This window comes from Zophobas morio, unplaced genomic scaffold (assembly GCF_036711695.1).
Source record: "Zophobas morio isolate AGI-343-1 ecotype UQ-CSIRO unplaced genomic scaffold, CSIRO_AGI_Zmor_V1 ptg000489l, whole genome shotgun sequence".
NCBI classification, from domain to species: Eukaryota; Metazoa; Arthropoda; class Insecta; order Coleoptera; family Tenebrionidae; genus Zophobas; species Zophobas morio.
The window spans coordinates 63,050-89,636 of NW_026972592.1; the positions used below are offsets into that span (position 1 = coordinate 63,050).

Genomic DNA, 26,587 nt, shown 5'->3' on the forward strand with positions numbered 1-26,587 from the left:
TCCATCGTTAAATATTTAAGAGAAAGAATGACAAAATTAAGAGTTTTCACTGCCATTTGGATGGTAACGCCGACAAACTCTGTAGTTTTCGGCGATGCGTTAATTGCGGTGAAAATAATGATTTTGCAAGGTAAACACCCTTCTAATTATTGAGTTTGCTTTTATTATCCTAAAATGAACCTTAGAAAAAACCTAAGGAATTCCGGCCAGTAACTTTAAACACAGGGCAATGTGGTTACACCAAACAAAACTAACGCTCAAAGGACATCAACTATTACCAATCTTCTAAATTACAATCTTTAGAAAGTTATAACCTCTTAATAGTAGATACTTTTTACTTGTAAATATTATAGTAAAACTTATTGTTTGCCTTGACACCCGTAAGACGGCTAGTTCACTTTTGAATATAATAATAATAAAAATTTAGTGTTGTCAATAAAGTATATTAAAACTTTCTATGAGGCGCAACTCATACTGCGTTGCGTAAGATTTCCCCCCATAAAGATTTAAACGGAATTTAAAAGTATTCTTGAATAAAAAACTCCAATGTTGTAAGGATGAACTGCTTTTACGAAGATTTATTAGTTGTTATTATAGCAAAACATTAAATGCTCTCACTGCAATTGAATTTAGTATTACTATCCCAAAAAACTAATAAAAGAATAATATTTTAGAAATTATTTTAAAAGAATTTTACAAAAATTTGGTTAAGAAAATATTTACCAAAAAATTTTTCAGAATTTTTATTATAAATTTAAAGGTCAATTTTGTCGACCCTAAATTTTTTATAAAGTTCTTCGATTTTTACTTTGTTCAGCTTATTTTTATTCTTAACTGGTGAAGATTTCTTTTTATTGGAACTTTTAGTTTTCCGGAATTTTCTAGGCAGACGAAGAGCACGAGGTTCAATACCAAATCTATAAAACGTAAAACGATTTAATATTTATATTATAAAAAAATAAACTATAAATACTTGTATCTGTGAATCCACTCCAAAATGTATCGCCGGTTGGAAACGGATACATTTAAAACTTTATAAAATTAAAAAAAAGTTTTTTTAAAAAATCTTATAACAAAGAAACATAAAAGTTAAAATAAAATTTTCTTTTTCAGTGGCTTTTTCATTATAAGTCTTGAAAAATTAAAAATACATAGAATAAGAAATGTTTATAAGTATTTTAATATATTAAAGTTACTATATAATGTTCAAAAATTATATAAATAAGTAAAAAAAATATTCACATACAGAAAACTAAATTATTTCAAAAAGTATGAGTAGAAAAAGAAAGTAGAGGCTAAAAAATGCTTTTCTAATATTACACTTTAAAAGAAAAAAAACTTTTTTTGATTTGTAAACTATAAAAAGATTATGTTTCTTAATAAAAAATTTACTTGTGTTAATAACCAAAAACTTATAATAAGGAAAGATACGAAGTAACATTTTAATTAATAAAAAAAGTAAATGTAAAGATATGTAGAACTTTTGAGTGATTCTCTCGTCGATAACATTAATTCATCCCAATTTTTAAACAAAGGTATTGTAGTTTCAGCTCCTCTAGCAATATTCTTTAAAAACTTCTCAACTGTCATACCGGCTTTTTATATAAAAATTTTCATAATAAATAAGATTATTATAAGAAATAATTAAAAATAAGGTGAAAAATTAAATAAGTTGTAACGGCATTACACCTCGAGGAATAGGAACTTTTCCTTTATAAGTAAGTTTACTCAAAAGATCATTTAAAACTGGTGTAGTACAATCGTTCCATAAGTGAGAAGTACTATGACATATTAAACAACGCGTTGGAGGTCCTTCAAAAGCTTTGAAATCATATACCTTCTTAGTGGAATTAAGTTTTTCTGAGAGTTTAATAAGAGCGCTACGCGTGATAAAACCAGATGGAAGTGATTCAGAAGGTTCAACTTTTAACTCCTTATTATCTGTTTGTGAAGAACTAAGCCTCCTCGATATAAAGTAATATAACTTTGTACTGTTTGAGTGTCTTACAAAGAAAGTCCTAACAGTTATCATCAAAACTTAAATTCTGTGATGCTGTTTTTTAAATCCTCGAGTTTTGTAAAAAGTGATTGAGGGCACTTGAAGCACTCAAACTACTAAACAAGCGTTCCACAAAGTTTTACAAGTATTTTAAACTAAATACCTGTTTATATATATTATACATATGTTTAATAAAATAAGTTAAATAATAATTTATTAATACTACATATTGCCTTAAGTTAAGGAAAAGTGGGTATTTGAGAAAACAAGTGTTTCATTATCAACTTTATACTTGCACTGCGATTGTGGTTAAATTGCTTTTTACTAAAATTTTAGCTGGGGGCTTTGGCTATTTATGTTTCCTTTAATAGCGAAGCTTGAAAAAGGGGTTTAATTATATATCGCAATGTAATTAATAAAATAATTTATAGATTTATTTTCTGCTTTTTCAAAAATTCTATAGGCAAACATTTACTCGGTAATAATAAATATGAAAATATTTAACGTTGTGTTACTGCATATCTAAATACAAGTGCAAGCTTATATGTGTCACAGGGAGTACAATAATTTATTGTAAGCTGATATCGTTGCGAATTACTAAAAAAATAATAGTACAAACTGGAGTATCTTTATAAAAATAAACTTTAAAAAAAAAAGGCTTGTGGCTTTGTTTTCATATCTTAGAAAGAAAGTCGTACTTGTATATAAATTACCTTGGTAACGCTTAGAACTAAATCTCATCATACTTATATATTCCTCTGCCAACTACACCTCTTTTATTGTATGAAAACTTATAAATATGTTACATATCGGAAGCCACTAACTTCTTTTTTTTAAGTAGTTTTTTCTTTAACTTAAATCGTTTTGTAGTACATTATGATTATATGAAAGAATAATAATATTAGAGTAAAGATGTGTTAGATTTCACTTTCGCCTTTTAAACCTTTTACATATACAAGGAAATACGATAACTATTTTAACTTTAAAGAAGAATTGAAGACAGATTTATGTAGCTCTATAAAACTTTTAGTCAAGGCTAAACAAAGAGAAATACCATTTCTGCTAGCAGAGATTAAAAATAATTTCCTACTTTAACAAAGTTACCCAAGTAAATATTTGCATAATTGGATAACTTTTAATATTTTTATATTTGATAGCCCGGAAGTACTTTTACGTCTGTGTTTTATGTATTAAATGCACTTAAATATAGCTCGATCGCATAACTCGTGAAAAAAAAAAAGTGGTAGCTTTAAACCTTTTTGCAACAGCTATAATTTCTGCGCTACAAGCGCTTCTTAGCGACTTCAATTGTATAGGTCACCAAAAGACCTTTTTTGAACCGCAGTAAATTTTTTATGTAATAAAAAAACCTTCAAGGTCTATCTATAATGTTTTTACAGCAGATCTTGAGAAACAGAGGTGATGTGCTAGTGTATAACAATTTATTGTTTAGGTGAAGATACTAAAAGCCGCCGAGAAGGCGAAGTCTAGATGGTTGTGAAAAAAGGTCACTGCCTTCTAATTTTCTTACGTTCAGAAGTATACATAACTCTCTTAAGTGACTGTTAACGTTGTCTCTAGAATAACTTAACAAGACTAATTTCCGAATTCCTTTAAAATAGTTAATTGCATGTCCTGATAGAGAACATTTAAAAAAATAAAGGGCTTCTCGCCGTTTTAGTATAAAAGAGCCAATTGTCTACCCACACTAGGCTTTTCCTTTCTCAAAATATCAACAAGAATCTTTGCTATTAAGGAAGAAAGTGCTGTGCTTACAAAAACGGTTAACAGAGATCCATCTTATGAATTGTCTAGATTTTTTTCTTGTTTTTTAACTTCTCAGTGCAAATCTGTCCAGCAAGAGAGAATGCAGTCACTGCTTTACCTTTTTAAAGACGCTTCTTGGATAACCATTAGCAAAAAGTAAAACAGGAAACGTTAAAATCAGGTAGAGATCGTGCAAACCTTACTTAGAGAATTAGCTTATATGTTATAAACTGCTAGAGAGCTCAATATTATAAAATGATAAGAGCCCAGAGAGTGATAAGGTATACTCAGATAGGCTTCAAGTTTGGTCTTAGCTAGTAGCTTCCAAGCAACGTAGATTACAAATCTCCTTTTTTGCCTTGCGTGTACTCCTGACTTGCAAATCTTTCAGAAAAATGTAGACCAACTTCTGCTTGTCAACACCAAATTTTTTTGAAATAACAAAATACCTATTTGTAAGTGCATGTGTAAAGTATACACAACAGCCATTTTAAAAATTTCTTGAAGGCCTAACAAATGAAGATGCCTCCCGTTCATCAAAAACATTTGAATCTAAAAACCTTTTCAGCTGGTCTATGTATATTAAACTAAACATTATCTATATACGTACACAACTATTATGGCTCTATTGAAAAGGTTTCAACACGGGTTATTACTAAAAGATTAAAATATGCATATAAAATTTTTATAGTGTCAATAAAGGAGCCGCAGCTGGCTCTTAGCAAAGTTCGAAAGCTCCAACCTATGTATAACTCTATTGCATTGTAGCTGCTAACCTAAAGAAAATTAGGAAAAACGGTTTTTAAATCATTATTAATGAACGAACAAGTAACAACAGCTCGGTTGAAAATTAAAAAATAATTTATAAATTAAAACGTCAAAAGCGTAATTAAAGTACCAACTAAAGAACAAAATATAATAACCTTTTATATGTACCAAAAAAATAACATAAACTATAATAAATTCTAGCGTTGATTATAATATTTAAGTTTATTATAACTTTCTTGCATAAAACTAAATAACTACAATAACAGATAGATGATGAGGGCAAAAAGTTAAATCTAAAATTAAATTTTATTAAAGGAAACTATATCCACAGATTGAACATAATCTTCTAAGTCTTTAATAGATTCTTCCAAAGCATCCACGGACACTTTTTCGTCTTCGATCACACATTGGATTTGTAATTTCTTAATGCCATATCCTATAGGCTCAAGTTTACAAGTTCCCCAAACAAGACCATCCATCTTAATCTCACGAACTATATTTTCTAATTCTTCTAAATTTGTTTCTGAATCATAAGGTTTAATGTCAAAAAGAATTGAGGATTTTGCAATTACTGCTGGCTTCGTCTTTTTTTTAGCGTAATACTCTTCCAGTCTCTAATAAAAAAAACTTTTTATACTAAAAATAATAAACTATAAAAACACTTTTTTGCCTGTTTTTGCAACTTGACTTTTTCTAAATCTTCTTCCTCGTCTGACTTGAACAGATCATCTTCGCATAACACCTCACCCTCAGTCATGTTTAACAAAAAAGTCACGCTACAACTCGCCGAAGTAAAGCGTATATACACCATGCTTATCAATTTCAATCTTGCTACTGTAGCAATTAATAAAAAATTTGATACAATTTATTTTTATTTTACAGCGTGACGAGCACGTTTTTCTCATGGTGGTCTGCTAGATTTTGTCTTTTAAAGTACATTAATGTAAAGTATACGTTCTGAAGACTAAATATCATTAAAAAAAAATTCTGTAGTTTTTTATGGAAGTTACGTGTTTAGATAGTAAGAATGTATTATGAATAACAGAAATAAAAAGTTTGATTATATGTAATGTAACATTACAATATTTGCTAACGAAATGAGGTTTTTTATTCTGGGCTCTTATATGCCTGAGTAAAGCGAATTTTTTGTCTAGATCACATACATTTTATGTTTTCAATTTTTTACTTTTTTATTAATTTATTAATAACTTAAGCTACTCTTTTTTCTGTCCTATTTTTTATAATATATATTTTCTTTATAATGCTTTGTGGTATTGAATTGAACTCTTAAAAGAGAATTGCGAGTGTGAAGATGCCTCAAGTAGTTTTAATATATTTTTTTTTATAGTTTTTATACTATAATGTTTAAGTAGCTTTAGACTACTCGTTTGAATTTTTTTTTACAAAGTTGTGTCTATAATTTATTTAACACAATCCTATAAGTTTAAATTAGTGGTGCAAAACTTATCAATTATAAATTTTGAGTTGGGTTAGGCGTTGTAATTTTTTAAAATAACCATTCTCTTTAGGTAGATCGTTTATTTCAGATTACTTAAATGACAAGTACTAGAATATAGACTTTATATTTATCCGCTTATATAACTTTTGTAATTAACTTTTTTTATTTGTTTTTTTATATAAACCTGCAGTCATTTTATTTGACTTTTAAAGTTATAATTACACGAGCCTAAGTAAAACTAAGGAGTTGGAATAATATACGATGCTTGCAATTTTTTTGTAGCCTTAAGACTTTTAGCTCATTTCCTTTGTTTTATAGAAGCAGCAGCCGATGATACACACTTTCTTAGTTTTAATTACTTTGGAGATACCAGGGCTATTTAGTAGAAGCCACTTTTTTAATTTAAGGAAATTGATGGGGTTCTATTTAATAAATTAAAGAGTATAAAACCCAAGCAAGACCAAAAAAAATAGTTAACTTTCTATTAAGCTCACTAAAGTATAAAATTTAAGACTGAGTCATTTGATATTTTACTCACTTTGTTCGAAACTTACAAATCAAGTTTTTATCCGAATGACACCGGAAATTTGTAGGACGTTAGCTTTATAGAGAATTATAAAGGTAGAGTCGGGTTGTAATATACTGCTACAAATTTTTTCGTAAACTTTGTGAGTAGCGAGCTACGTTAGCCTTCTTAGACTTTGCTTTGAAACTACACAAAGCAGCATCCCTTGTATTTCAATAAGTGGCCAAAAGATTAAAACAACTTTAATTTATTAAGTCCTCCTTTTAAAACTTAAAAAAGTTTGAATATTTTTTGTACTTGTCCTTTTTTCGACCATCAGGTAGTAGCTTAACTACTGGCGTAAGATCAGCTTCGCGTCCATGGACGACAGGGCCATCGTCGCGAAAACACACCAGAGAGAATGTCGTATTAAGCCGGTAGTTAATACTTCATTGCATCGTACCGATCAAGTTTCTAACAATACGCTGCCTATCGCAATGCCCACCGCAAACGCTGTTTCCAACCTAAAAACATTTGAAAAAACAGAGCAAGAAAACCGATCAACGCTCTGCGAGGCCCAGCAATTTTGACTATTGCCTTCTCATCTTTGGTGTCATGAGTGTTGTATATTTCTCCTGGTTAAAAAAATTCCGTCATCCAAATTGCCTATTTTAGTACTTCAACATCAAGCCTCGACTTTTTGTGCTGAACGACATTTAATTTCTTTCTGGAGGACGCAACTATACAATATCTACTTATAAAAGGAGTAGTATAAGAGAGCCCTGTTCCCTGTGTTGTACACAGTGGATGTAATAAATCGGAAGGTACTAAGTACTTTTACAAAGATTGTATTGAAATTAACGGCACATACAAGAAGCAGTCCACCGTAAAAAACTAAGGTTTTTTTCATTATATAAAAACACCGTTACAGCAGGAATTTTTTTTAACATTTGTGCGGTAAAAAAATTGCAAGCAATCCTCAAATTAGAATTCCTAGTATCTACAGAGTATGGTGCCTAAAAGGGGTCTCTAGAGCACTAAATGAAGCAGTAATTAAAAAGGGCTCATGTATCTCTCGTTTCAAATCCTACATTATCTGAGTCTAGGTGTTGATATAGGAAGCTGCACACTTATATCCTGTAAGCAGTTTAATACCATTGGGCACTTCCAAGTAAAATTTCTTTAGTTAGTAGTGGTATAGTAAAGACACCTATCAATATAAAATAAAAACACATATTTAACAATGCTGCCAAACGTACAGCTTTGGGGTTAGCTACTAAGCTGAAAGTGTCTAAGTAATCGACTCAGTATAGTTGCGTGTAACCTTTAGCACGAATGCAGCTCTTGTAATCAATGGCGCCAACACCATTACTTTATACCTTGAAGATGCAAGTTGCAGTCTTTTTTTAACTTTCAGTCGTAGAATAGCAGGTATTTAAGTTCAGCTTTTCTAATAATAATCAAGTTCACGCTGGATAAATTTATTTATAATCTTTATCTGTCTTCTCCAGGGCTTTACATATGTTTTAGATTTCAGTAACTCCTGGGCATGGGCAGTAAGGTTATAGAATAAGAGCGCAGTATTAAAGATACTCTGGGTTTTATCCTCACGTTTAGTTGGTTTTTTTAAGACTTTTTATACATCGGTTCGACGCGCCGTGTTTTGGCCCCTTAACTGTAGATGGAATTGAGTTTTTGGAGGGCAGTATTGAATGCAGCTACATTTATTTAAGTTTAATGTCCGCAGTAGGGACGCATCCTCGGAGGGTGGACGTCGCTAATGTAGGTGCATCCTCAGCGCTGGGTTTTACTGTAACCAATGCAATCGCTTTTATGGGCGGTATTCAGCGTATTTCGTAAACAACGGGCTCACTCATCGTATATTATATCTCTACCTTTAGTTTTCTTAAAGCTTTAGGATTTTCGGATTTTGCAGCGGGGTACAAACCAATGGAAAATCTATTAACGCTTTAAGCTCCAAGCTTTCACTTCGTAGCATAAATAATAAATATATTTACATTCGAATTAATATAAACGTTCCAAGCCGGTTTTTAAGTGTGTTATGTAAGCAGTATAGTGCGTGGTGTGACTGAAGGAACTTTGTACTGTATTATAAAGCGTCCACCCCGCAGTTGCAAAGGTGGAGCGGAAACATAAACCATATCACGCTGCGGAGTTTGCTCAGATTATAGATAGTGGCGATGTCTTTACTGATAACTTTGCCAGGTCCTCGAAAGAAAAATTATACTGGCATTATCGTGGTGCGCTTATTTCAATGATTTTGTAGTTCTCAACGCGTTTTGTGCTCAAATTTTATTAAACTTGTAAAGGTTTTAGACGATAAATTTGCTTTAAAGTATGTTCAAGGCGGCGGTTCCATAGGACTAAGGGAGGCGTCGCTTTGTAATTAACTATTTATATAAGTCCCCTTAGACGTTTTTTTTCTAATGGGTACTTTTAAACCATTAATGCTTTTGGAATCCAGTGCTAGAAAAACGAGCTCTCGAAACTTCTTACCAAAATTTCATAGTCGGCAGTTTCCTTGAAGTTGAGCTGATCTTAAGTAATTCGGACACTTTGTACGAGAGCACCTCAGAAAGCTCCTTCCTTTTTTCATGCCCTCTCTTCTCCCGTTAGCGAGAAGCTCAATAAGAAATAACCGTAGCAGCGCCCTAAAAAGAGGGTTTAACTTAGCAGCAGAGAGATATAAATGACGTTGGAGTATTCGCCGAGTAGATTGTTTGAAATGAAAATCATGTCCTTGTCACTGATAAATTTCTCATCGGACGTTGTAAATAATACCATTTATCTTCACAGCGTTTATGTATTCCTGTATTCTCGGGTAGGCGAAAAGGCTTAAGATGTACAATTTATGTTTGAAGTAGAATCAACATTCGGTCGACGTTTCCATACTTAAAGAGAAGTGACTCCCATGCTTTTCATGGATAGCAGTGTGCATACGTGACCCTTTAGCCCAAGGGAGAACGTAAGGAGGCTGGCAGTACGGGCTCACTGTTGTTCAAGAAAAGGTTAAAGTTAGCTGTTTGGGGTTCCTCTATTTTGTTACGACTTAATAACTTATTAAAAGTGAGACCACCTCCTTTAGATAAGCGTACACATTTAGAGCAGTTACGAGGGCCAGTGCAAGGAGCCTTGTCTTCCTGGCTGGAATATCTTGTGTTTGTATTCACGTACTTTCGGGTTTGTATAATGCTTTAGGATCACTTATTTGCCAGAAAAACTTAACAGTGCTTTCTCAGAAAACGATCGAGCGTAGAAACAAAAAATCACAACTTGAGAAAGAGGACCTTCGATATGAATATTTCTCTGGGGCAATGAATTGTAAAAACACCAGCAACAGAGAAGGCGAGAACAAAATAGTACGGAAGTTAGTTTTATAAAAGCAATCAAACCACTTATACACTGCAATAGGATATATATATCATTTCAATTTATGGATATTCGTTTAGATTTTTTAAATTATAAAAAAAACATTAATTTTTTTTTTCCATTCAAAGACTAGTTAGAGTCTGTAATAGTCATATTTGTATTAAACAATATTTTGTTAATATAGTCTGCCATAACCCTCAAATTTTGTTCCTTACTAATAGCAGTTTTAATGATATTTTTTGAGTGGCATGTGTGCGTTGCTTGAGTTTACGTTAATGTTTTGTGTATAACTCTCAATGTTGTGCACTATAAATCTCAAGGAGAAAGAAGAGGATTGGCATTGAATAAGGGAAAATATCGTCACATGGCATAATTACCACGTAGTATGACCACGAAATATATTAAACCTTAATGGGTTAATAATGTAAAACCATCTTAACGGGATTGGGAGTTGGGTCGTACGTTCAATTCCTAAAGAGCGACTCTCTCTTTCGGTCTTGTGTGGTTACGTTAATAACTTGCCTTCAAAATTCTACGCTATAAGTACGAACTTTAAAAACATGTATATAACTTTTAACACTGTAAAAACAACTATACTGATAAGCGACGCTTAAAATGGAGTGATCACGACAAATTTCAAAAAGAGATAAGTGCAGTTAAAGGATAAGTAGCAGGCGGAAATCGAACCTACTACCTTGGGTATGCGCTTTATCCATGCTCTTACTGCTGAGTTACGACGACCAACACTCACCCCCAGCGTGATGGCTTTACGTGTAAAACCTTTTAAACTTTAACACAAATAACCCTTTAAGTTTATAGACATGGTTTATTTTTTTTTTGGAATGGTATTTTAGCACTATATGAGGTATTTTCAACTATATTTATTATCTTTATCACTTGGAAGGAGAACAAATAAATTGTAAACTTTCATATAAAATAAAATTGATAAAATGGGTTCGAATTTAAAAATAAAATTTAAATGAAACTTTTATTAAATTTAATTGAAATTTTAAAAAAATTATATAAAATTTTAAAAATTGCTAAACAGTTACTAATTCATACTTTAAATTTAAAAAACCGATGAAATGAATTCTAATATTTTAATGAAAAATTAGTTGAATCTTCAGGTTTCCGCCAATTAATTTCTTTACTTAAATTAATATTATTTGGGGCAGGTGCAATTTTTAATTTATTTGTAATTGCATTTTTGTTTTAAAAGCTTAAATAGTTATTAAATAATTATTCAAGGCTGTTACCTTTTTAATAGAGTCGATTTCGCTTAGTTCTTCTAAATTTGAAATTCCTTTTTTTCTATTTACAATTTCTAACTCTTATTTTTAATGGACAGCTTTGAATTAGTTATGTCTTATTAACTCCATTTCTTGTTCTAAGCTCTATTAATTTTATTTATTTGTTTCTTCTATTTTATTATTATTAGCTTTTTTAGAGTTTAATCGTGGGCATTTACTATCTCTAGAAAAACAATATGTATATGTTGATTTATTTCACCATCTTCCGTATTATTTTACCTCACTGAGTTTGCTTTTACTAATGAAACTAGATGCCTTTATTAATAGTTCACTGTACCGCCCTAAAGTAAGCCTTCCTTTAATAAAAACTCTACTTCCATATATGTATAACCGCTAGTAAAAAACTTTATCATAGAAGGAAAGATTGAAAAAAATAGTATAAGTTGCGTTTGTAGTCGTACACTCGCACTAAAAAAATGGAATATATATCTTAGCTTTAACTATATTTTATCACAATTTTTATTATTGTATAAACACAACTATATGAAGCTTTAGGTTCTAAAATAATTCTAAAAAAAAGCCGTAAGTTGCACTCTTTAAAAACTTTTTAAGTGAATCACTTTTTAACAAAGTTTTAAGAGCAATATTACACGAAACAATGTTATGGACTTAGAAAAAAGTTTATTATTTTTTAATAAAAAGAAATAAGTAAGTTATAAAGAATATAGCTTTAGGTAAATTAAACTAAATTTATAATTATATATTTCAAAAATAACAGTAATATATTAAAAATACATATAAGTTAAATAATAATATAAAAAAATAACCAATAATAATAGTAAATCAAAACCTGTACCCCTTATATTTGCAATATCAACGAATTCTAATAGAAAATAACTGTTTATGGTCTACCATAAATAGATTACTTACAAAATTTGATGTTTATTATTATTTTGAAATGCTTCAGTTCCTCCTTCCGCTTTGATTTTTTTAATAAAATATTGCCATTGTTTAATAATTTTTTTTTTAAAATATTTTTATTCTCCTACATAATGCAAGACCTTCATAAATCTTTAATATATTTTATTTTTCTAATCCTCACGATCTTTGTAAAAAAATGTAATAGTTTAGACTAATAAAATAATTTTTGGGCATTTTTTAAAATTATTTATTTTTCCAATTGGTCAGTGCGGAAATCAGCAAATATTAGTTTTTTGTATCTGTATCCTGTTATTTTTTGGATTACACCGGGGATGAGAAAAAATATTTTTTATATATACATAATTAAAAAGTTTGCGTACTAGATGACATATAAAAGAGCGTCTTCAATTTTAGTAAAGTTGACGGCATTCGGGACTTGTGGGACTATTATTTACGCTGCAACAGATAAAAAATTTAGAAGACAACTACACTTTTGGTACCTTTCCGGTAATTTTTATTTTTTTGTTAACAAACAATTTAACTTCTACTTAATTTTTGTATTAAGCTCCTGCAGTTTTTGACTAAACTTATACTCATCTTTTGACTCGAAGTTTACCCGCTTCTGAAAGAGAAAAAGTTTTTGCTGAGCTACACCGCAAATATGCACCGGTTACTCTCAATATTATTATAACGTTAAAAAGATTGTTTGTAAAATTTGTGCAAGTTTGTAGTGTGAGGTACTTATAATTATTATAGATCTTGAAACAATTTAATCGTTCTTTATAGAAGTTGTAGAATTATTATCGCATTTTCAATAGGCCTGAATTTGTACCAAAAGAATATAGAGATAAATTTCGACTTTGCCAGTCAAACGTTCCCAGAGTATCCGACTTTAACATAATTAAAAGAGTAATATTGGAAGACTTTGCTGTAGATTTAATAAAAAGTTTATTTTTATATTTACATTTATATCGTTATTTAATTTTTTTTAAAAAAAGACGTTTCCTGAACTTCAAGAAGAATCTTTAGGCTGTGCCAGCGTGGGGCAAGCACACTTTGGAATTTTAAATAACAGAGACAAAGTTATTGTAAAAGTTCAACATCCAGATGTGGAAGCTCTATTTAAGTATGTATAAATTTTTTTCTAAGACGTAAAAAAAAAAATTTATGGATTTGGGGAGTTGGGTTCTTTTAAATTTAGTGATTCTAATTTCTTTTAAGCGCTCATCTTTTTTCGTTGAAGATTTTAACTAAATTGGCAGCACCTGACGCGCTGCCCGCCTTCAAAGAACTGGTGAGGCAATTAAAGCAAGAACTGGATTTTCTCAAAGAAGTTGAAAGTTTGGAGAAAATTTATAGGCACATAACGCCAAAGTACGGCAAATATGGGGAGGTTCCACGCGTTTATAAAGAATTTTGCTCGAAAAGAGTAATAACAATGTCGTACTTGGAAGGTGGAAAGCTTGATAAAGTTATGCTCGACTGGCTAAATTTTTTTAAGGCGGATGTGAATAATTTAGCTAATATTTATTTTAATATGGAAGGAAAAAAATTAGATGTACGCCCAATTTTAGTCTCGGATTATAAAGGTTTTTGAAGTGTACTTCAGAATATGTTCTGTATAATTTTTTTTTATTGCAGAAAGTTCAAAGGATGGCGATGCGATTGTAGACTTAGGTAGAGATGCAAATTCTCAGAAAATTTTTCTTACTGACTTCCTACATAATTTTTTTACTACACAGTTTTTTAAAAAAAGTATAACTTTTTTTAGAACAGATCGTATGTTGTTTCTATTACGTGTGTATGAACAGTTTCATGTAAAAATAATACAGATTGTTATCGGTTTTTTCTCAGTGCTAAGCAATTTCGGTTTACTAGGAAATCCGCTATAGATTGATTAAAAGTTAAGCAGGCGGAATATCAAAAATCATTAGTGATGGAAAACATTGCAAAAAATTTGTATATATTGTTTTCCGTGCACGGAGCGGAAGTTTTTGAGGCGGGCTTATTTAATTCTGATCCGCATCCAGGCAACATTATTTACTTGCATAAAAGCAATAAAATTGGATTAATAGATTATAGCCAGTGCAAGGCGGTCGATAGAGATTTTCAGTATAAATTTGCTAAATTATTAATTTTTATTGAAGAAAAGCAACACAACGAAACGATTGCGGCTGTTTGCGAAGATCTTGGCCTTCGAACAAAAAATAATTCTTCTTTTATTTTAGCATCTTTTGCTAAAATGATGTTTTCGAAACTGGAACCCCAATTTTTAGATCCATCATTTCAGTTAGATCTTCTTAAGAGGGATAAGATAACTTTTCCCCCCTTCGAATTAGTAATGGTTGCTAGATTAGCAGCGTTACTGAGGGGTCTTTCACTGACACTTGGTTATAACATTTCTGCTTCGGAGCAATGGCTTCCCTTTGCTAGAAAAATAGTAGATGCACAATAAATTGCTCCAATTTTTTTTTAGATATTTTTTTGTATGGTTTTATTATACTAATTATCCTTTAAAATCTAATTATAAATCAATTGTAACAGTATTAATTATAATATTGATAATTTATAAACGCTGCCATATATACTTTTTAGTAAACAAAGTAATATATTATTAGCTTGTCACTCTCTTTGCTTTACTTTTATATATTAGCTTGTTTAAAATCTTTTTTATCTAGGGTTTTAGCGATAAAATATTTTATTAAATTAATTTTTATAACTTGACTTTGTTTAGATAAATTATAATTTTTTATCATTCTACACAAAACTAAGAAAACATACTTTTTTTTTAAGTTTTGGTAAACTTTAAGTAAAATATGTAAATAACAAGATTTTATAAAAGAATTGTTCCATTTAAGGTAAGAATAAATTTTTTTTTAAAAATTGCGGAGTCAAGGAATTAATGAAGAATTAAATTTAATATTATTTAGTTGAATACAATTTTATTATTAAAAAATTTCTCGGCGTAAACTAATTAAAACAATCTGTCCCACAAACATACCAAAAGTATCTAGAGAAATAAATTTTTTATCTCAATTGGTAAAAATATAAATTAAAAACTAATTATTATAGACATATAAAATTTTAACATCTGCTTTATTTATTTTTATAATTTATACAAGTTTAGCTCAATGAAGTGTAACTTTTACGACTAAATTTCACTTCTAAGCAAAAATTTCAGTAAAAAATTCGTCATAATAACATTTTTTGAATGCAAATTTATATAACTTAATAAGCACAATTAATCATTTTCTTTCAGTTAAAAGACAATCCAATAAATAAGCGCGAGTGGCATCCGCTTTATGCTTAAAATCATTAACAATTATTCCAGCCTCGTGAACTGCTCTTAATCTTTTCTCAGAAAATAATTTCTTTATGTACTGATCGACCGTTTCAGTCCAAAATTCTTCGCCAAAAACTTGTGCATCTTTACTGTGGTTAATTTTACTTACGTGATTTTCCGCATGTAAAATTTCCGCTGCTTGGAAATCGCTAGAAATGGTGGACTCCCCTTCACTGCCTTTAGAGTGAAGCACTAATAGTGGTACGCGTTCTTCATCAATTTTAATGCCCTTATCGTTATTATTATTATTATTAGAATTCAAATATGTAGAATTCTTATTAATATTGTGGTCTTGGTCCAAATCAATTTCAAAATTTTTTTTAGTTCTTTTAGCTAGCGATAAATGCTCTTCGGTGATCGCAGCTAAACGCTTTGAAGGCTTTTCCAAGCCAGCAGCACTTTTTTTATTACCCTAAAATCATAATTAAGCAAATTTAAAATTGATTTAAAATTTTATGCAAAGTAACTATATCTTTAACAAATTCGACTGCAAAGGGGCATTCAGGGGAACGTTTGTAATGCTCAACCCTAAAATTTGTATTTTTAGTATTATTAAAAAAAAAAAATGCTAAAGTAACCAAGGAATGTCGCTCTCTTCCCAAAAATTTAGAGAAACTCCGCACATAAAACACTCGCAAGTATCATCTAAAATTAGTAGATTTTTAATAAGAACATTTATAATAATAAGCAAATTTTGATTTAAATTATTTAAAATAATTTACCTAACTTTTTAGAACTATTCGTTTTGTAAAATCCATGCCTCGCTAGCTATAAATAAAAAAAATCTCTAAAAATTACTTAAGCTTAGTAAAAGGAAATTATGTACATCTTCAGGAAGTGCTTTATAAGGAGCTTTATGAGGCCACGAAGAAAAAGTTAACAATCTACCACCCGCGAAAAGATATATAAAAATAAAGTAAAGTAAATTTAAATTAAATTATTACCGGTTTTTTAAAAGTGATTTTACAGTAAATGGGCACGAAGGGGATATTTTTTTATGTTTTGCTCTAAAAAAGAAAATAAGTTTATAGCATGTAAACGTTTTTAAAGTTTCTGTACAAAGGATCTTCAGTTTCTTTCCACACGTCATCGCCTTTTCCACAAACAAAGCATATAGCAGTTGAAAGCTTGGTACGGGGAGGATGAAAAAATCCGGCTTTGGCCATCTACAATAAATATTTATATAATAAACTTACAGTAATCATTTTTATATATTTAAGAATAACTAATATATAACATTCTGTGTACAAAAACTATACGGCAATAGCGTTTGCAGCGCAGTCAATCCGGCAAACCCATTTTTTTAAAGAGGAGATCTACAAAAAAAAAAAATTTACTTAACGATGAATTTTTTTTTTTTTAAAAAAAACAGAAATACTCTTTTTGAATAACTTTTGTAAGAATCTTTGTTTTTTAAAAGCATTACAACTTTTAAAAATTTTGCTGAGTCTTTATAAATAAAAAAACGCCAGGAAGGCCGGTGTGTATTTAAAGGAACACTGAGGGAGCTTTCTTTTTTTGTGTCAAACTAAAAAGGATGGCTTCTTTGAGGGTTTTTTTTTTAAGTAATGTTTGCAGTAAAAAATGATGATAATCTTCTCTCTTTTTAAAGTTATGCAATTTCTGATAAAATATTTGCTTTATTTAAAGCTCATGCCTTATAGTTTATATAAACGCGCAAGTACCTAAGTAGGTAATACGAAATTTTATTTTGAAAAAGTTTTTGGCAGACGACTGCCTTCTTTTTTAATGTTATCATTATGTTCCTGAAGATGGCAGACGCTAACTCCAAAACTTAGAATAAACGTTACTGAATAATTTTGAAAATATACTAGTCGTAGCTCATTTGAACCAATAAAATAAAAATAAACTGAAGGTGAAAGAACGTATTATGAAGGTCAAACATACTTTTTGTAGTGTTTAGTAAAGAGTTTGATTTTGTAAAATTAAGTCATATAAACGCCGTGAGATTTCTTGTCTTAGACTACAGGCTTTTTATACTTTTCCAGAGCTTAAGTGATAGAGCACTGGAATTGTTTCATCATGCCGATAAGTAAGGCCTATTTAGTTTTGGATAAGAAAATATTTATTAAAGTATAATGTTCCGAAAATACCTAAAAAGGTAGAAAAATTGATCTTCAAAAATTGGATTTAGATTAGTTTTTAAAAAAGGGCATGCCATTAAGTTTTGTGAAGCTCCAAAATTTTATAAGCAAAATCTTTTAAAAATTATTTTGCACTAAAACTTTTCATATTTATACAATCAGAACAGATTACCAGTTTTAAAAGGTATGACGAAAAGCCATTATAAATTAATATAGAAAATAAATAGCCAAAATTAAGTGTACGATTTATTAAAGAATACGAAGTTAATAACGGACATAAACTTTAAGGCTAAGAAAAAAAAGCTCAATTGAAATATATTTTTTAAGGATATATATGAAAAATGTCAATTAATAGTAAAATATAATAAGCGGTGTTATAAAGATTTTCTTAACGTTACTGCTCTGTTATTCCTATTTTTTTTTGGGTTATAAGAAAAAAAAATTGTATTAAAGATATACATCCTTGAATGGCTAAGCGAGAGTAGAAATATAAAGGAAACAAAAAACTACTTAAAAATTTACTTTCTAGAGCTGAATTAAACAGTTCGAGTTTATCCTGATAGAATAGAAGAACACCAGAACCCAGTTTTTTTTAAAAAAATATATAATATTCTTGTGTAACACTATTGCATATCTCTCTCTACCCGGCACCATACTAGAACGTTATTATACATACAAAGTAAGCAATCTTCAGCTCACCAAAAGGAACTCTCCAAGTACCCAGCCCGACTTAGCAAAAGTAACCCAAACCCAGTCAAGCTAACCAATTAACTAGGTGGAAAGCCTCACAATTATATTTTGTCTGTAAATTTTTAAAACAACACTAGAAGAAAGATATGTGACAAAACAAGTTTACAACTTCTTCAGTAGCACGTAAAAGCCGATGCCGATAATGTTATTTAGTATGCCACTCAGTCCAGGAACATTGGATAACCATATCTTTCGTTCGCCACTATTCGCCTCTGTTAAGTTATCGTGATACAGGGAAAACTTAGTCCAAGACTACGACAGCCTCAGGATCTGCCGGCCCCAAGTAGAAAAGCACAAGGAGCAAAGGGCAAACAACAAAAGTTAGTCTATCTACAGCAGAATAATAGAGGACTTTTCTTTAAGCCGGGTTCATTCGAACAACACTATTAAAAATAAAGATAAATTGTAACCAGAGATACAACCGATGAAGGGCAAAAAGGATCTTACGCAGCTCTATTGCCTAAGCCGTTTAGCTCAAAGGTATACAAGCTGAAATCGCTGTACAAATTGTTTTGATTCTAAATTCAAGCGCTTACCGGAAAAGTGGTGGGACATAATTTTCAAAAAATGTGAACAAACGTTATTATTAATACGGCTTAGAGTAAGAAATCTTTTTTCTCAACTATTATTAAGAAAGGATCGAAGATAAATTCCTTTAATAAAGCTCTTACTGTAAAACCTTCTCTACGTGGGTTTCTAGATTATAAAAGCTTTTTTAATTACTTACCCAGACACTTTCTACCCCAAATAAACAACAGCAACAAGCTTTAAAAACTCTTTAGCCAAAATATATTTTTTAAAAATAACTCAGTGTACAAGAAAAATTTGAACTTGTAATAACTAATAAATTAAGTTTAAGTTAAGCTTCCTCGGTAGTGTTCTAACGTTAAAAAATTAGTTTAAATGAAGTATTCTATCGGGAATCTGCTTTACCCAGTTTATTAATGGGCCAGGATAAAAATATTCTAATTAGGTTGATAATTTACTATAATAGATTGTTAACAAAAGGTATGCGAAACCGATTTTCCGACTGCATAAAAAAATTATTAAAAATCCTTAATAGGCACTCGATTCGGGTGAAAAGCTAATTAATTATGACGTTTTAGGTCTTTAATCTCGTCGGAGAGACTTTATTTTAACGATGCATTAGATAATAGCAGTCATATTAAGTTTATACTTTATAACAAACTATTGTAGGGGGGTTCCTGTATATAAAACTTAAATAAGGAGGAACAACTAGTGCTTTTCTTATAACTTCCTATTATGACTTTTTTTGTGGTAGTCAAAATTTTCTCAAAAAATGCTATTACTTAAAGGGTAATTAGCTCTATAGATATGTCGGAGAATTACTACACACAAAAAGAAGTAATAATAATGTAGTTTTTTGACTAAATCAAGAACAGAATTAAAAAACAAGACCAACACTAAAACTGCTAAAACAAGCCCGGTATGTAGAAATAGCGAAGCCCCTCTGGCTTCTGTCAGTCAAGAGATTTTATTTGACTAGCAGAAGTAAAATGATACAAATATGTGCATGCTAGGTAGGCTATTTAGAGCTAATGAGATTGATAAACAAGAACCACAATAATATAATGGATATAAAATTGCCTTCTCAAAGGAAGGTCCGCTGCACAATCTGCTCTCGTTATTCGTTCCTCTTGGTCTTTACAACGTGCTGAATTTATATCTATAGTGTCGCGCCTTCAGCGTTCGCGTGGGATATACACTGTCACCGCTGTTATCTCTGACAGCAGGGATCTCTTCTTTCGCTTTTTTATTTGCAGTTAATATGAGCGACGTGCCCATACCCTCAAATCACACACACTGATCGCCTTCTACGCCGATGATACAGCCGTTTACTCATCGTCGAGGCCTTGCTATGCAAGCATCTACAGCGCTATCTTAGCGCCCTTGCTGACTGGTTTCGTAAATGGAAAGTTTCTATAAATGCGATGAAGAGCAAAGAGCTTTAATTACTATATAACATGTCACCTTGTTGGCACCTTTTAACCTTTGAGGTTATGAAGTTCCGTGGTGTCCTCAAGCGAGCTACTTGGGAGTCATCCTTAACAACAAACTTTCCTGGAAGCCGCACGTGGACTATCTAGTGGGAAAGGTCAAGGCAGCAACTAAGGCGCTTTACCCTTTGCTATGCGGGAAGAGCAAGCTTTTTCTACTAAACAAAAGGCAACTGTATAAGTCTTAGACCAGCCAATAATGGCGTACTTGTCTGCTGCCTGGACCTACGACTCCACTGCAATAGCGTCGGCACTTCAAGTGCGACAGAACAAATTGCTGCGCGTGTTGACAAGGCATCGTGTTTATGCGAAATGATGCTCTTCACTGGGTCCTTCAGCTGGACCCTTTAGACGTTGTCTTCCAACTTAATGATAATGCACTTTACGATAGGCTAGCCAGGCGCACTAAATGCCTGCTGTGAGCGACTTTTTTACGCCATAGGGTGGAGTACCTTATCACTGCCCACGTAACGCGCGTTAGCGCTAGTTTTTGTAGGAAATAGTGACACCTTTTTGGTTGAAAGCTATTTCTTAATAAGTCTGCGATTACTCTTGATTGAGAGCTCTAGTATAAGTTTTTGAATTTGAGAACCAGGAACTGTCATTTATAAATAAATAAATAAATCTCAAAAGGGGGGCCCTATAGTCGGGAAGGCCTGGCTAGCAGTGGTGCGGGCCGATGTCTTCATATGGCCTCGGGTCTTCTGTCTAAGGCATCCTACAGGTTTTGGTTTTTAGGGGTTTTCTACCCACAGGACAGAATGGCAGGAACCGGGCAGCCCGATATTTCCCTCCGTCTGATAGCTCTAAGAAGAGTCTGCACTGGTGGGCGCTCCAACCCCTGCAGAAAAGGGGGATTCAGATTAAGCAGCTTAAGACCGGCCATAGTATGCCAGTGCTAAAACAAAAAGGGAGACCCTGAACTCATCTTTATTTTTGTTTAACTTCTTACTATTCTTACAAAACTTTTCAATCTATAGATCTTAACAGTTAAGTGAATATTTCCGTTGCTCTATTAGCAATCTTTTACAGGGTGCGGTTTAGAAAATTCTTGGAAGAAAATATCGACTGACAGATAAACATGTTCTTTATGATAACAATTGATCAATAATCAGTTTGGCACCATTTATTTTAAATAACTGCAAGAAATTCTCTATCGACTGAATACAAAAGTTTTCGTATCACTACACAAACTTCCCAGCATAGTGCTTGTGTCTCATATTTAATGCAAACTAAAAACTCGTTTGACTTTTTTACCATTATCTAAGAAAATGAACAGGCACAACCTCAAGGTTATTTGGAAGACAGTTTGCTCGTTACTTACAAAGGTTCTAGTAGAATAAAATAACGAACTAATAATCTAGAAAAGCTGGCTCATTAAAATTTCTACTAAAGTAGAACGAAAAAGGGGATAAAGTTATGCTTCCCCTCTTTTACCATCCTAGTCAACACAAAGTAGTTTACTAGGGCCTGGATCGAGTAGGAAATAAAGACCTATAGGCCATAGTGCCTACTACCATACCTAAGAGGGGAAACAACTTTTTTAATGAGCTAGCATTTCTATATTATTATCTCGTTATTTTATTCTACTAGAACCTTTGTAAGTAACGAGCAACCTGTCTTCCAAATAACCTTGAGGTTGTGCCTGTTCATTTTCTTACAAAACCATAGGAAAGTAAACAAACGAGTACTAACTTTAAGTTGAAAGGACTAAAATTAAATCCATCTATGGAACTGCAGAAGTATAAATCAATTGACAATTGACGAAAGTCAAGCTCTGCCTCAAGGAATACTAGCAAGGAATAAAATGACAAACTTCCTTTTGAAGTTAGTATAAAGTAAAGCGGCCAAAGGGGATTGGCCCTATAGTTCGAATTTGCCGTTGGACTTAATATGTACTCTCTGATTACGGTAATTTACCAAAACTTTGGTGCAGGTACCAGATGTCCACCCTTAGATTGGTAAAACGTGTAAGGAAGTCTGAAATAGCCTTGCGATGTTGAGTTTACCTGGCGTTCTTTGGCGTGAGCTGAAACCAAAAGAAGGCAAAACTTAAAAAGTATTGAATATAAAAAAAGTAGCGTGAATATGGTTGCCCTGCGAGGTGAAATAAAGATCAGGGTGCACGTTTACTAAGGAGAGACGTGGGTTGTATTGACGCACGGGTCTAAAGACCTGCTCTTAAAAATGGTAAAACAGTCAAGTCACATTAGGTCTTTGGCAGGTGCCGTCTATCCTGTAAACTTTTCAGTAGCTTGAACAAACAGGTTGAACTTAAATAATAATTTACATACTACACTTGTACTGAAAGTTAGTCTAATAATACTTAAAACAGATAAAAATATATCTCGGCATTGACTGTATTGCCTGTGGTATGCATTTAGGCAATAAAATTCTAAGGGATAAGGTAGATTCATTCTAACTAACTCAAAACTACTCGGAATCGCTAAGTTAATATAATCCGAGTGGATTAATGCACATCTAAGCCAATATCATGTTGGTTATGTTAATGAGAGGTACTTAACTTTATTATTTGCATCCATTCAAGGTGCTTTCTGACCAGCTTACAACTGGTTTAGAACTTTTAGTATTAATAATGATGTACTTTATCATCGTTATGCACAATAACTCTAATAGAATAGTGTTCTTTGCTAAATACTATAGAATCTTGTAGCTAAAGTCACTAAGTTAAGCTTTGTTATGCAACAAAATCACGAATTAAATCATATCAAAATGCTGACACACTTATGCTCATGGTAATTAACATGATTATGTAAATAAAAATAAAATATAAATAATAATAATAAATAAACTAAATTAATTAAGTTAAATTAATAAAAAACAAAAAGAAATAATAAAGTTTACTGGTAGAAACACTTTTTGCTACTCGAAAGCATCATTTTTTCATAATTAAAAGCTTAAAACCCCGTTATAAGAAATAAGATTTTCTTGTGTCTCGTTACTTGAGCGGGTCCTGTGCTCACATTATCTCTTGATTTTACCTGTAACGTGACTTTTGTTCGGGATACACGTAGGCAACCTATATTTGACTGTAACCGCAATAATTAAGTCCTTTGTAGTTCAATAGTCAAACACAGTGGCGACTGCATAGCTCGGCTACTTAGCGGGTAGACTTTGTCGAGTGATTTGTGTGCGCTCTGATCGTAGGACCTTTTGATCCTTCGTCAAGTTTAGCACACTCTTCATTGGGAGTAACGATTCCTGTTCCGTCGTCAGACTCAAGTCTTACAAGCGCACGAAAAAGATCATGCCTATATATAAAATTTGTCTTTGCCGGCACTCTTATTCCTGGCGGGTTCTGTGGGTTTCGATTTAGGGAACTTAAATAGGAGCCTTCCAAAGATGGAACAATGTCTAATAGCAGAGTACTACTGTATCGGGTCTTGTCACCCTCTACGACTAAAACAGTTAGCACCTAGATCCTGTTCCTAACTTTGAGTAGTCTAGTGATTATTTTCTAGCATTAACGAGTGGTCTATAGATCTGGACAGTGATCTGTCACTTTATTTAATACAAAAAAATATAAGGGTCAAGAGTCATCCATTACTTTGGAGTGTCGCTGGTTGCAATAACTAACTGACTTAAACTTAGGTTTAGGTTAGGTTAAAAACACAAGGTTGGAAACAACTACTCTTAAAATGTGTAAAAATTCAGCAGCAGATAGAGGCCTGTGACAGGTTCTATCTTACCTGCGACGTATGACTTACGTTATGGCCCCCTCATGCCTTGCGCCCGGTTCCTTTATAGAGGCGACTAGGCTCGTATGGTTATTTTGACTGGCTCTATAGCTTCAAAACCAAAAGGCACATTAACCTTGCGGAATTAGAAGATTCGCTTTGAGTACTAGCAAATACCTTTCGGATTAGTTCCTTCTTAGGCGCTGCTATGAAAGAGCTACTGTAACCAGTTAAAACACTATTATGAAGATTGGCTAGCCAAGTCATGCTGGACACTACTTCTGTGCGAGTGAGTAAATGCGAATGAAAGCCATTGAAGCAAGCGCTGCAGGAATGAGAGATATTCTAATAGCACTTTAACCCTGTTCCGGGAACAGTATTGCAACTTTGCTATGTCTGGTCGCATTAGTGCTAGAGCTATAGTTAGACGCGTTGTTCTAACTAAACTGTGTGTCTAGCTGTGGCACTAGAATAGTGCTATTGCTTTTCTGAAAGTGTAATCACCGGACCTTCCTCAATGTGTTTAACCATTACTTAAGTCAATACTTATCTGAGGTTGCTTTCCTTTTTTATCTTGTTTGATGATTTAAAGCTTATTATAAGATTTATCATTATTACTATTTAACAGTTAATTCTAAGAGAAAAATGCCAGCTTAATTCTTAGTAGTTGTAGAGGTAAACAACTTATCGGACCTTCTTACAATAATAAGGGACAGGTGTAAAGACTATGTTCTGTATTGTACAAGTCAAACTCGATTCTCTAAAGTGGTTTGTTCAAGATATTTTACTAGTTATTTTCTTAACTTTATTTAATGTGCTCTTTTAGCGATAGGTTTTATTATTTAAAAGCTTAAATGTTTAAATTAGGTCTCCGTTTGTAATGTAAAGGCAGATAATCGCTAGCAAATAATCACTTAAATGCTAAAGCTGAGTTCTAACTACTCAGTATGTTGCTGTTTTTTTTTCAGGTCTCCGGAGGGTTTAGGTCCGATCTTGTTTGGACACTAGATGCACATAGATTTGTTAGAGGTAGGTCTACTTGTCGATATATTTTATGCAAAGCTACATCAATAAACTTGAATAAAGTTATAGATCCCTGTCCAGAGCTATATACCATTCATCAATTCTTGGAAATAAGCACGAGATTACTACAAAACACGGAGATTCATTAAGAGGCGGCAGAGTCTCGATTGTGACTATGGTCAAAGGCACAAACCAAGATTGCTTCCTAGTTTAAGGATACTAGTTTGTGCCTGCTCTATTTAAAGTTACTTTGAACAAAACTAACTACCATCTAGGAATGAAAATTTGATCATTCTACCAAATTAGAATGAAAAAGGGAGAGAAACTATGTTCCTTCTCTTTACGGTGGTTATTCAACACGAAATAGTTTAATAAACACCTGACTCGAGTACGGAATGCGGTATTACTGCGTTGCCTAGTGCAATAAATGCAAGCAAACATTACTATGATTCCTTGTGATTGTGTGGAATGAAAAATAATGTGGATTGCGATTTTATTATAGAAAATATTGAGCGATGTAAATCTAAAAAAGTGAAAAGTCGAAATTAATATAAATCAAAAAATAATTTATTTATAATATTTTAGGCCGTACATTAACAGACGTGCTTATCACGTATTTTATATAAAGTTGTCAATTACAGTCCAATAGTAGCTTTCAAGTACATTTATTGTAGTTAACCACTGCAGCGCCTTGAACTAAAGTAAAAAATATTACAAACTGGGTATTATTATAATCAAACAAGCAAGAAAAGAATTAGCGATGATAATGCTTTACTAGCTGTACATATTATTTACTTTTACAAAAGCTATAATTGATTCGCTTCTTTGAAGCCCATGAACGTTCACCTTCATTATATATTTTCGGCATTGGTTATTTGCTTCTAGTTTATTAGTAATTTGTTCGTTACTGTTTACTAGTGTTTAATTCCGGTTTTCTGTAGACATTGATAAATTTAATATGCTTAAATTATAATTTTTTTTATTTTACTAGTTATTTAGAATGGAATTTCGCGTATAACTAAGTATGCATATATAAGTATTTCTACGTTTATATATTACTGTGTTTATACTTGCGTAGTTATCCTGTTAATACGTTTTTTCGGTTTTTTTATTATATTAAGATAGATATGCACTATACTACAAAAGCACTGAGTGGCGAATACAGCGTTGTACTACTCAGACGGCTCGGAGCAATCTAATAACTATTACAGCTCTTCTTAACTTAAACTAAATCTATACTTTATTTTTTTTAAATTTTAATATTTAATATACTGCCTCCATTTGTTTATAATATATTAATTCTTGAAGTTATTAAGTTTTTAAGATTAAAGTTAGAAAGATCTAAAATAAAAGTAATGATAAATTTAAATAACAATAACACACACTACTTTGAAACTTTTTTTCCTCTTTACCATCTTGAAAGTATATATAACATTTCTAAATTTTGTTAAGTTGAAGCTATAATCTGTTAAAATATTGTTGTTTTTTAATTATGTTACTGAAGTAAATCCGGCTATTAAGTAAATTATTACAATGTAAATCTATAGTCTTAATATATTATATAATATCACTTTATTTTTTTTCTCGATAC

The 26,587-nt window shown here is 31.7% G+C and overlaps 1 protein-coding gene and 2 long non-coding RNA genes across 3 annotated transcripts; 1 reads left to right on the forward strand and 2 right to left on the reverse strand.

Moving 5' to 3' along the window:
* Window positions 1-820: 820 nt before the first annotated feature.
* LOC135121104 (uncharacterized) lies at window positions 821-1,970 on the reverse strand. Its single transcript, XR_010278852.1, has 4 exons — window positions 1,690-1,970; window positions 1,482-1,595; window positions 974-1,031; window positions 821-917 (listed from the first exon to the last, which is right to left on the reverse strand). It is a non-coding gene; the product is annotated as an uncharacterized LOC135121104 (long non-coding RNA).
* Window positions 1,971-12,479: 10,509 nt separating this feature from the next.
* On the forward strand, window positions 12,480-13,178 carry LOC135121105 (uncharacterized). Its single transcript, XR_010278853.1, has 4 exons — window positions 12,480-12,566; window positions 12,625-12,728; window positions 12,878-12,968; window positions 13,058-13,178. It is a non-coding gene; the product is annotated as an uncharacterized LOC135121105 (long non-coding RNA).
* Window positions 13,179-15,304: 2,126 nt separating this feature from the next.
* LOC135121110 (uncharacterized) lies at window positions 15,305-16,538 on the reverse strand. The gene is made up of 7 exons (XM_064045431.1): window positions 16,462-16,538; window positions 16,347-16,409; window positions 16,229-16,286; window positions 16,125-16,170; window positions 15,981-16,047; window positions 15,870-15,930; window positions 15,305-15,814 (listed from the first exon to the last, which is right to left on the reverse strand). The coding sequence occupies exons 5-7, from the start codon at window positions 16,025-16,027 to the stop codon at window positions 15,305-15,307; spliced, it is 618 nt and encodes a 205-aa protein (XP_063901501.1). The 5' UTR covers window positions 16,028-16,047; window positions 16,125-16,170; window positions 16,229-16,286; window positions 16,347-16,409; window positions 16,462-16,538.
* Window positions 16,539-26,587: the final 10,049 nt, after the last annotated feature.

Excerpts from the sequence above, each read along its gene's own strand:
- LOC135121110 (XM_064045431.1), bottom strand. The coding sequence starts at position 16,027 with ATGTGCGGAGTTTCTCTAAATTTTTGGGAAGAGAGCGACATTCCTTG. Across the intron at positions 15,931-15,980 it reads GAAGAGAGCGACATTCCTTG|GGTTGAGCATTACAAACGTT; the intron begins GTTACTTTAGCA and ends TACAAATTTTAG. Across the intron at positions 15,815-15,869 it reads TCGAATTTGTTAAAGATATA|GGTAATAAAAAAAGTGCTGC; the intron begins GTTACTTTGCAT and ends TTATGATTTTAG.